Genomic DNA, 12313 nt, shown 5'->3' with positions numbered 1-12313 from the left:
TGTACAGTAAGAATTTAGGAATAATTAATTTATTCAAAAGCTTCATCTTATTTAACAACACGAACTCAGTTTCTTCCACTGTGTACACCAAGTTGTCCAACGAGATATGAATTACTTTTAATAATAAAGTGAAAAACTAAATTTTAACGGTTTCACAGCGTCTGTCACGAATTCGGCTTTGACTGCGTTGACATCAAAACCCTGGCGTATGTATGACTCAGCCTCTCCCTCATGGACGGCTTATCGAGTAGGTATGTACTCTTTTTCTTTGGGTGATCACTGTCGTTGGAAGAAGGTCCGGCCTCTGCTTCGTCTGCCGGAATTACTGGAATGAAAAAAAATTAATACAAATAACATGATTTTATGAAGAATTGAATGTTGAAACAGGACAAAATCAAAGGGATGTTATCCTTTCATCTTTCTCATGTACGCGTATAATATGGTGTGCCTTTAATTCAGCTTCTTAACATCAAGAAGCAAATCAAGTTTGGGTTCGAATTTCTTTCCTTTGGGTGATTGGATTATTAATTTGACTTCTGTGGCCTCCTATGGGTGCGGGAATGTGGGCGATCCACTTCATTATGTCACTAGCTACCTACTCATTAAGACTTTTCTCCTAGCAAAACACCCAGAACCTCTAAGCTGTGTTTATTGATATGCCATCTTACAAATAGCTGTTTTTGGTTCATTAATGCTACAATCATCATTCTTTAAATAATTCCGAATGCACTTATCTTAATGCTCTTCATTAAAATTTCTACTCGCCACTGTGCCGTAACCAATGTACCATAAATCACGTTAATTTACACCTTTTCTTTTTTTCTTCTTTTGTCAGCAATATTTTAGCTTCTTTTTGAACGATAATTGTATCTGTTCTACAATCAAAGTAACATTATTACTATAAGCCAGAAGATATTTTGTTCTATAACTTATGGTTTAGTAAAATTCTGAATGCATTTGTATAATGATAAGCCATCCATTTTTTGAGAAGATTCGAAATTTTAGTCCTAATGTGACAATTCAAAATAAAGTTTAATATATTTAATTAAAATTTTTTGTCATAAAAAATAAAATAAAATAATTATATGTTATTAAAAAAACTAAAACTGTTTTTGTTATTTTCCCTCCAAAATAAAACACTATGGCAAGATTCAAAATATTCATTTCAATATTTTTTCATTGATAAGCAAGCAAACGCAACTTTTGAGCTAAAAATCAATACTAAAAAAAAAAAAAAGAAAAAAAGAAAAACTATTTTACTAAAGAATTGATTTGCATCATTAAAATCTTTTGACAAATATGATTTGAGATATTTACAATAGTACCAAAATCTCGAAATCCAAGCCACTATATTATGGTTGAAGTGTTTACAAATTCACACGCTCTTACGCTTCTGCAGTTATGGCAAAGATTTTCTGTCTACTTCAGAAAGATTTTTTGAAGTGAATGCCAAATTAACCTTGGCTTGTCAGAGAAAAGAAAAAGGAATTCCTTTCCTTGTCATCTGACTGTCACTACGCAATAATTCATATACGATTAACAATTTAAGAATAAACTAAAATGACAGCTGTTATTCAATAAAACCTGAAATTAAAAAAAAATACTCCTGATTCAAGGTTAGAATTAAATTTTTACAAACTGTTCAGACTGATTCGCTTTAAGAACCTTTTGAAAGCGATATCTATTGATGTGACACTTAGATATGGCCTCATATGTGGATTTCAATATTTTTGGTGCTAGATTTTAACCCTTTAAAAGGTCATGATGCATTAAAATATTTTTTAGGGTTGGGATGGATTTAAGAATGATGCTTCATTTAGTTTATTAAATAAATTTCATTTGATTAATTAATTAATTTGGTTAATTAATTACCAAGTAACAAATAAAGACACACCATTTGGAGTGAAACGAGAGCCTCATACCCCCTGGGGGTATCTCAAACCTCAGTATAAGAAGCTTCCGGAGTGGTGATTATTCCTCAACGCTTTGATGGGTACAGAAATGGTGTGGTGTCATCTACCCCTTTTTGATTATGGGACGTTCCTCTCACGGGAGGTGTTGCACTGTCGCCCTTAGAATTCAATCTTAAGCCGCGTTCCAACAAGCTGCGGCCTTACGGATTTGGTCATAAATCTGCCAACTGACCCATTGTATGACCATCCTCGCCTGTGGGCGTTGGTCCGGAGTTTCCCTCAAATTATCAATAGAACATACACCAAAGAACCCCGGAAAACAACAGAGGAGAAAGAGGGAAAAGTGTGCCTCTCTCCAGACGCGCACAAGTCGTTGGAACGGGCTTTAGTTTCCACCAAAGTTATTGCAGCATTTAGATTTTTACTTGTGCCTTTGGGCGAGGCGGAGTGGCCGTTCAGGGTTTACGAGAGCCCAGTAGGTGATTCAGATAACCTGAATAATTTACAAATTGACTACGCTATATGAGAATTGAAAGGCGTTCCTTACTTTAACGGATATTTGTTAAATTTTCAAGATAATCTGCCTTTTACTTAATTTCTAACTTTAGCAGTAACATAAACATTTACTACAAATATCTCTAAAAGCGTTATTACTTGATAGAAGGCAGTAGAACATTTATTTCGTTATCACATACCTCGAACAGTTTGTCTGTCTCTATCGAAGTAAGCACAAAATCCCGATCTTCCTGGTGTTACTCCTGTTAGACCTTCCAAATAGGCTACAGATGATAAAAAATGTTTTTATAAAATATTTTTTGAATTCATGATGTTTGACTATTACGAAAAACATAAACACATTTAAATTAATGTAAATAGTGATAACTTACTCCGACGTGTTTCATATTTAATTAGTTCTTTAAACTGAGCAGCAACTATAATGGTTGAGTAAATCTGAAATTATAATAAAAATTAATAAAGTTATATAGAAAAATAATTTTGTTTTAATTATTATTTGAAAATTTTCGTTTAAAATTGTTTAGTTTTTATTGAATATTAATTGGTTTTATTATATTATTACAAAAATAACCCACTAGAAATTGTAGGCAGAGCTGTTTTATATAATGACGCTGTAATTAATTAATTTAATTAGGCTGGCTGTAACCCAGAAGAGGCCAAGTGAAAATCTAATTATGGCATGAACTAAAAAGTTATCTATTTTGTAATACTATACAAAAATGTGCTTTACACTATGCACAATTACTAACATCACCTGCATATTCTACCTATGTACATATATTACCTACATTACAAAGTAAGTCATACAAGTGGCAGTAATTCAGTTCTTTAATCACACCATAGTAAGCCATGTTAACAATTTAAAGGCATTTATGTACATACAAATGAATACAATTTTTAATATGACAATATTACAATTCCCTAAGTGTAGTATATTACTTTAAATACAATAATATTGCTAAATTGTTAATGCATATAATTTCGGGTATTATTTTGAAGTGAAGTTTTATAACGCGATCTCCATATAAATTTAAAATATTTTTCATTTATTTCATCAATAGGAAAAATAAAATGAAAAATGAAACATCAGAAGTTGAAGAAATTAGCATAAAAAATTCTATTTGGAAACGCGCCAATTTTAAGAGTGTAAGGTTTTATTAACTGAACAGTTGATTCTTTTTTTTATTCTTTTACTCCTTAATAATTTTTATAGGTAGGGAGGATCGTTATATTGTTATGTAAAATTACTTTTGCAACTGCAATGGGGTGCCAAATTATTTTAACCCAAAGTGTTCGAAATTATTAAAACGGTTGTTATCATAGGCACAATGGTTTCAGTATTATATCGAATTCTCTGAGGTCATCTAAATGAACTTTATTCAGCTGAATTGATTTTACACTATTTTACCTTTATAATTTATTTAAAAAAAGAATTTAAAAAATTCTCCGTCTTTATTATTTACTCGAATAAACTACTTCTGCAGCTCGAAATTTTTAAATGGCCATAAAAAAAAATTTCTATTTGATAAAAATCGTTTGGCATTATAAACAAAAGCAGGAAGTAATCTTTTTTCCCCTAGCATTCTAGGAATTCTAGGAAGAAAAAAATATATATACAATTTTCATTAGTAATTGATTACACATTAATAATTCTTTCTATCTGAATCAAATTTTGGGGAAAAGAATTCTCATTATCAAAGCAAATCAAGCTGAACGAAAGAAAACATAGCTATCTTTAATTTTATTTGATGAATAAAACATTTTTGTAAACATATTTTATTTGTTTATATCAATGAATCGTTAACATATTTGAATAAACTATTAATCAAACTCCACATGGTATTCAAAATTATTCATATTCATGTATTTTGAATGATCAAGGGTTTATTGTATTGTCTCATTTTTCGAGAAGATCATATGACGATTGAGAAATGTGTTGTTGATAATATTGAGTGACAGCAATGTTGCCAATTCTGTTTTGCAATTCCTGTTTGTTTTGAGACAATTACAACAACAGTTGGTAGATCATTTGTCGGATCAAACAGATGTGAATGTCAATCCAACCAACATATTAGTGACTGATAATCATGTAAACGGGCAATATGCTGTTTCATTTTTTATAATTAATGTTCTGATGTAAATGGAAATTTAATAATCGAGGTATTATTTAATTCTCAGAATTTTGCTGCTACTTACTTAAATATTCTAGCTTCGTAAAACAGATGTCAGCATTTTTGACAAATTTTAAACCTTTTGATTACCTATTACCTGAACACGATATATCGAAATATAAAACTTTGGAACTTTGGATTTTATAAAATAAGGAATTTCTGATGCAAAAATAAGAAAATATATTGAAAGTAATTTACCTTGATCATAAAAATGAAAATGGCGAAGCATACCACGGGAACTGCAAGCAAGGACTAAAATTCAGAAGTAATTGCTAAAATTATTAGAAAGACTAAAATACTTCAGAATAAATAATGCTGTAATGTAATATTTTCTTATGGGGAACACATTTAGACAATTTAAAATAATAAATTTATTTAAATTTTTTTAAATTTAAATAAATATTCTAGAAAGATTATTAAACAGTTAATCGTCATTTTTACTCTTTTATTTATGAAATCCATACGTAATAAAAAATTCGTGAGAATTTTAACTTTGTAGATAAATTTTTTAACTTAACTTGGAATTGTAAATAGAAATAAATGAAATAAATCCTTATTAATTAGATAGATTTTTATCTGAAGCTATGATAGGAAGTGTTTGTGTATGTGGATGCATGTGATGTCCAGATATTTCTACTACATTTACAGCCATGAAACATGATACACAGGGATTTATCTATCGGATTCACGTGGAAAAATTTTACTTCATTGATTTGTCAAGTTAGCCAAATTAGGAAACGAAGAAATATGAAAATTATTTTTCTTATATCGAAATTCAAATGGCACTGTTTGCAACAAAGTTTCGAAATTTATTCTCTCTCTCTTTTTCTATCTTAGCGGGGTTTTATTTTTCAGTTATTCGCCTGGATTATTATTGTCTGAAGATCATTAACCAAACCATCCCTGTCATGCTGTTAATAGTATCCGAAAATCGAATTCGGATTTTAGAAGCGTTCTTCCCAACCGATGGAAACCAAAATTTGACATAAATTACATACATCATTTCATATATGTAAGTCATAGTTATCACGTTTTCCATGTTTCTGAGGGTCAATCTTTTGTTGTATTTGGCTCATATTAGATAGGTGTGATACTCTATATATGTTACATCTGTAAACCAAATCTTATATACCTAGCTTTCGTTTTGTAGCTACCGTATTAACTTATATTCGGACAGATTGACTTCCTCTATATGGATTTTGCTCAAAATTTGACAGAAATCTACAGATTTGACAATTTGGAAATTTGGTATAAAGCTTGTATAGCAAATTTTAATCGTGTAACTCAAAACGTGTTCGAGTTATCTTTCTTACAGACAGACAGACAGATATTCATTTTCCAGAAATATGTTTTTCGAATTCTGGGAGGTTGAAAGCACGAAGATTCGTCAAAATTTCAAATTCTTTTTTTTTTTTTTTTTTTTTTTTTTATAATTACAATATTTTGTCTATACTACATGTAAGAGAAAGTAAAAATCAATTTTAATTTTTCGTCTCATTTTCATAGTTTTCATTTCTGTTATATTGATTTTGATTTTGCTGACATCCATCAAGTCACAATCAACGTCATGCTGATTCTACCAGTGAAATACTTTTTGCGAGATTATTCAAAATATTCATCTTATTTTAGAATCATTAATGTTATTGTCATTCAATATTTAAATACTTACATCATGAGTTAAAATCATGACAACATTGACAATGATAGCTAATATGAAAAATGGAGTCCAAGCTATCCAGGGTATCAGCAGTGGTGGTTTATCCTGAAGATAAAAAATCATAAAGTAAAAATTAGATATTCCTGCCTTTTAATTATTTAGAAATATTCCGTGAAAACCTTAAATAATAAGAAAATGAAGTCACTGTTAAAGATGAAGTTATCGACTTTGTGATGTTTTATACAGGCTTGCATTATGTAAAAAATTAAATAGGCCAATTAAGGTCAAATAAAACATGTCGAGAATATGCTATAATTTTACGAATGAGGAATAAATTGTCAAAACTACTTTTGGCTGTGAAAAAAAAATCTTTTTAAAAATACCGATTTAGTAATTATGAAATTTTTTTCTGAAATGTGACAATTTTTAAAAAAGTATTTTCTTTTGCCAAATTTCCAACAATAGTTTACAACGTTGGCAGGAAATGCAGAACGTTTCTATTGTTTTAGAAAATATTAGGTCACGTGATTTTTTTTTTATTATTCAAAGCTCAAATAAGAAGAATTCGCTTAATATTTGTGTAGTTTATAAGATGAATAAAAACATGAGATTACAGTATCGCGAAATTTAGAAGATCGATGAACTGTGCATTTCAGTTTCTAATAATTTTTTTCTTTAAAACTTTTCATGATTAAATTACTTCTAAATTTGTCAAGTGACTGTGACATCACATGTAATAACCCAATTACATTATTTCTTTCCTGCATCTTTTCCAAGATATAAATATTCTACGTATAATTGTGAAAAATTCATAAGGCAAAATGAATAGGGGAAAAGGAAGTCATATTTTTCTAAACAAATAATAAAGGTAAATAAAAAAAAGCATCATGTTACCTTCATGGCTCCAATAATGAGAATAACTGAGACAATTAGAAAGCAGAAATGAAAAACTACTCCGTGTATGCCCAAGAAGAATACAACTAGAAAAATATGACAATAATTCTTTCAATTTTTAATACATCGATATTTCATACAGTAGACTATGTATTTGTGTGAGCTATGAAAAGAGAATAATCTACAGAGATTTTTATAAACAAAGAATTATTTATTTAAAAAAGAAATGCTCATATATTTATCAAAAGTTAATGAAAACACGAAAGTACTGCAATGTGAAGATGGTACATTAAGGATTTTGGTACTTATGTGAAGATGGTACTTAAAGGATTTTGGTACTTATGTGAAGATGGTACATTAAGGATTTTGGTACTTATGTGAAGATGGTACTTAAAGGATTTTGGTACTTATGTGAAGATGGTACTTAAAGGATTTTGGTACTTATGTGAAGATGGTACTTAAAGGATTTTTTGTGACATAATTTTACAAGTCGAATATTAATGACGTAATGTAAAGTAACATAACCTCAACTTATAATTTGGTAACTTATCCATGCATTCAAAATTATTGGTAAACTCTCCAACCCCGTTCACTAGCGCATCTCATCAAACCAACAGTCGCTTTTGGCGACCTGCTGGTTTGTTAAAATTAGTGATTGGTAAAAATTTCAGTTAAATTTTTTGTAACTTGACTCTCAGTACTTTCTCAGCAAAATATTTTTAAGCTTTAAATGCCAAAAGATATATAAATCATATTATCTAAGAACGTTTGTATTGCTCTATTCATTGCATTTCCTTAATTTTTTTATCCATATCTTTATATGTTCAATTGCATCACAGCAGCAATGTATAAAAAAGGAGACATTAAAATTTTTTAACTGTTGTTTGATTCTGATCAATCTTGATTCAATCTGATTGTAAATAATCTGATTCAATCTTGATTGTAAGTAAAACAAAATTTGAAAGATTTTATTAAAAATGTGCCTTATGCCGAGAACTATTCAACATAAAAAAAAATGTTGAATCTTTCATACCTTTATCATCAATAATTCAAAGAAAATAAACCCAGGATGGAAATTGGTAGCAACAAAGAAAACAAATTGAGTTTCACTTTAACAGTAAAATATTACTTTTAAAAACGTTTAAAATAACTTAAAAAATTAATTAAAAACAGAAAAAAATTATCTGACAAAATTAATATCATTAAAAGATAATTTTTGAAAGTTTAGAGGATGTAAAAATAGTTTCTGAGACGCAATATATTTGAAAATTTACGTAAGAAACTGCCGAACTTAAAACTTTTGTTTAATTTTTTATTAATTAACTTTTTAATTAATTTATTTTTTAAATATTTTTAAATTAATTTAATTACTAATTAATTAGTTCTAACTAAAAATTTTAAAAAATCTGAGGGGATAAGTTTTGTTCTCCAAACTATATATATGCCAAATTTTGTAGCTCTTGTTCGAATGGTCCTTCCTGTTGAACGCCAACACGCACACGCACACGCACACGCACACGCACACGCACACGCACACACACACACACACACACACACACACACACACACACACACACACACACACACACACACACACACACACACACACACACACACACACAAGAACGTTATGACTATATTTTGGGATGAACTTCGTTTTTTTGAAATACGGTCAGATTTCGAGGACGGCATCTGCGTTGGTACCATTCCCTTCAAACTTTTGCGCCACACCAATGGGAAGATGTTCAAACCATATAGATTTAAAGAGCACAAGTTCAAACACACAGGGCGGTTCTTTGATGGAATCGGTTTTCAAACCAGGAATTTTCCATTTCTCAAAATTGACACTTTATAATTGACTCTGGGAAATATAGTTATGTTGTTTTAATAGCACAAGACTTGATTTGTTATACTACAAGTTGTAGAATGATTTGGAACGAAGTCTTAAAGCCATGATTTTTTTGAATGAATAGCTTATCGAACTTTTACCAATTAGAAATGAATATATTAGAAAAAACCTGATAAAAATATCATTAAAACCAAAAATTGGCGTAGAACTAAAATTGTAGTCCCAAGATCGCGTTCTAGATATTTCATACATTTAAGTCACTGCGTTTTTGAGGTATCGCGTCTACGTGCTTGTTAAAAATACAGACAGTCAAACGGGCAACCCTTAATGGATTTAAGGGGGTCCGGGACACATTTTGAAATTTTTTTTATTAATTAATTTAAAATTTTGAAATTTTTTGTACTGATCAACCATCTTATTAATAAGCAAAACCACAAAACAAAAATTTTCAAAAATTTTTTTTAACTTAAAATTTAATTTTTTTAAAAAAAAAAGTGACGTTATTTTAAATCGATATAACTCAAAATATTTTTGATCAATTTTCAAAATTTTTTCATTAAATCAAACAAAAATATATATTCTTTCATTTTGATTCGGCAATTTAAAAAATATTAATTTTAAAAAAAAATTTTAAAAATTTGAATGAAAATTTTGAAAAAATCTTGGGTACTTTTTTTAAAAAAATTCATATCTTGAAAAGTAAATTTTTTTAAAAAATTTGCTGAATCAGAATTAAAGTAAACAGTTTGAAAAGTATGTGTTTCAAATTTCAGACCTCTATCTTTATATGATCTGGACTTATATCAATGTGATCACAACAAATAATGAAGAAACGCAACATGGTTAAAAATGCCCTGGCAACGCCTTTTTGACAGTTGGAACTTCAAAGCAGTTGTCAACAAAAGTTATGATATCTCTCGTTCTAATTAAGATAGAAACATGATTTGAATGTTATTTTAAGCAAAAAAGCATGCAGGATTTTTTCAGCTAAAAAAAAAAAAAATTCGAAAATTTGACGAATTATGTGTCCCGGACCCCCTTAATTCTAAATTTTATATACGTCTACCTCTCAGATGTTAAATATGTGTAATAAATTTTATTTGTCTTGTATTTTTCATTTTATATTTATCGTGTTAAGTTATATTTGGATGTCCCGACAGACTTTCTCTGAATGGAATTCATTCCAAATATGATTTTAAAAATTTACAAACTCCTTGTACAGGCCTTCATCTCTCTAACTAAAAACGTTTTTGAGTTATCGGATTCACAGACAGACATAATTCCAAAAATGTGTCTGTAATGAAGAGATTCGACTACATCTCGACTTCAAATTTTTTGACGATTACAATACCGTCTCTCTATACTTCGTATATGAGGAAAAAAAAAACTGCTTAATTTAAAAGCAAGGTTTTTCCGGGCGATTGGAAGAGGCTTGTCGGCATAAACTACACAAAATCAAGTTCATCAATGCGGTTTGCATGTACACAGACCTTTTGTTTGTGTTCTTATGGAAAGGTGAGACGACACCCGACAGATGAACATCCCAGTTGAGATGGACTGAATGTATCAGCCAATTCTTACTTTAAAAAATGAGTCAAGATTCCGTCTAGAGTTAATTAAGTGGCGTATTTTCACATGGAGAGGATCTAATATGACAAATAATCCACAAAATCGCGGCGGTGGGCTGATAGTTAGGGCAGGAATAAGTGCAAATGACGTTAATGACTTAAGTCAACCTTAAAACCAATTTCGCGGGGAGAAGGTCGAGGAAAAATATTTCTTGAGCTGTTTATCTTACAGTATACTGAAGCAATTGTATATATATATATATGAAATAATATCTCTTAATTTAATTTAAATCCTAATTTATTTCCTAAGTTTTATCTTAATCTAACACTATTAACTTCACTCTAAAAATGCTCCCTTATTTCCTGATCCAGTTCCCCCTTTTTATTTAATTAATACTAATTACACATGCTCAATTCAACTGCTGAATTCATCAAATTCCCATGCTTTGAGAGAAGTGATTAAAATCCCTAATGCTTGCAACATTCTTTTAAAGATATTTAACGTGTCAAAGTGTAACGTGTAACGTTGTTGTTGTTGTTGTTTATAATGGCACTTGCCATGGACAAGCTCACTGACGAAGTCAGTGATTTTAAGCCAAGGGAGCGTCTCTTGTTTTAGTAGCGCCAACTAAGGCCAAGAGTACGTCTTAGCTATTCACGCATCACATTTGCTTGCACAACCCCTTTTTACAGGGAGGCACATTCACACCTCTCACAGATAGAACAGGAAGAACAACCATGCCCGAACCGGGACTCGGACCCAGGACGCCCAGGTCACGGGGAAGACGCGCTACCCCTATGCCAGGAAGCCGGCCAACGTGTATCGTGACACGTGTCAAAGAAATCACTATCTCACAGTAAAATTACTGAAGAGAAAAAAAAATCCCCATCTTTTCCACTTGTATTGCAATCTAAACGAATGTTAGCTTTAACATCTCTTCTTGCACGTAAAATGCCTCTTGTATTAAAATAAATCGAAGTTAAAATTTCCAAGGTTTCTACTTCTATTTGACCATGCAACTGCTAAATTATGTTTACATATATATATATTTCTTTAAACCTACGAGATCTTGTTGGAGACAGAATATAGAGGTTGGGATTATGCTTGTAAAGAAGCTAGCTTTTTCATCTAATCTGAATCTGATAGATTATGTATCGGATGCTATAGGGACATAATTACTGTTCACCTAAGCCTCCCCTGTATATTGTGACGGCTAGAAAATACCAATGTGGATAAAGGGAAATATGGATAAAGAAGTTACAGGACTTCACTATAAATTCCAAATCAGATGGATGTTTCGGTAACTCTTTCTTTTAGAAAGACCACAAGTAGCATTAAAATTGCATGAAATTCCAAGAAAAACAGATAAAATCAATTCTTTAAATTTTAACTTCCAAATATTAAAAGATCTAAAATATTCACAATTTTAATATTCAGCCTTTTATTAAACTGCATAATATAATTGATCTACACATAAATTATTTTTTAAATCATTACTGAGAAAAGCAGGTTCTTTTCCTTAAGATTTCAGAATACCGTTTTGCTTATTTTATAACTATAGCTTTATGAAGTGTATGTTTTTATATAATTACATCTAAACAGCAAATCGAATAAGAATCTTACTTTCCAATAAGGAATAGATTTTGGGGTCGTGAGGTGAAGGAAAGAGTTCGGCAAAATTTGAAACAGCCGTCGATAATCCACCAAGAGCAATTCCCTGTCAAAAAAAATAAAAAAAAATGCA

At 30.2% G+C, this 12313-nt stretch overlaps 1 protein-coding gene across 1 annotated transcript; it reads right to left on the bottom strand.

Annotated features, from left to right (window-relative positions):
• LOC129975088 (uncharacterized) lies at positions 1-12243 on the bottom strand. The gene is made up of 7 exons (XM_056088381.1): positions 12193-12243; positions 7152-7237; positions 6270-6362; positions 4799-4852; positions 2801-2864; positions 2609-2692; positions 1-325 (listed from the first exon to the last, which is right to left on the bottom strand). The coding sequence occupies exons 2-7, from the start codon at positions 7155-7157 to the stop codon at positions 165-167; spliced, it is 462 nt and encodes a 153-aa protein (XP_055944356.1). The 5' UTR covers positions 7158-7237; positions 12193-12243; the 3' UTR covers positions 1-164.
• Positions 12244-12313: the final 70 nt, after the last annotated feature.

The sequence above is a fragment of the Argiope bruennichi genome, chromosome 1 (assembly GCF_947563725.1).
Source record: "Argiope bruennichi chromosome 1, qqArgBrue1.1, whole genome shotgun sequence".
Taxonomy (NCBI): domain Eukaryota; kingdom Metazoa; phylum Arthropoda; class Arachnida; order Araneae; family Araneidae; genus Argiope; species Argiope bruennichi.
This window is presented reverse-complemented; position numbering and strand designations above follow the sequence as displayed.

Coding starts and splice junctions, on each gene's coding strand:
- LOC129975088 (XM_056088381.1), bottom strand. Junction 2,865..4,798: donor TTTTCATTTTTATGATCAAG/GTAAATTACTTT, acceptor TTATAATTTCAG/ATTTACTCAACCATTATAGT. Junction 326..2,608: donor AGACAGACAAACTGTTCGAG/GTATGTGATAAC, acceptor TTTTCATTCCAG/TAATTCCGGCAGACGAAGCA.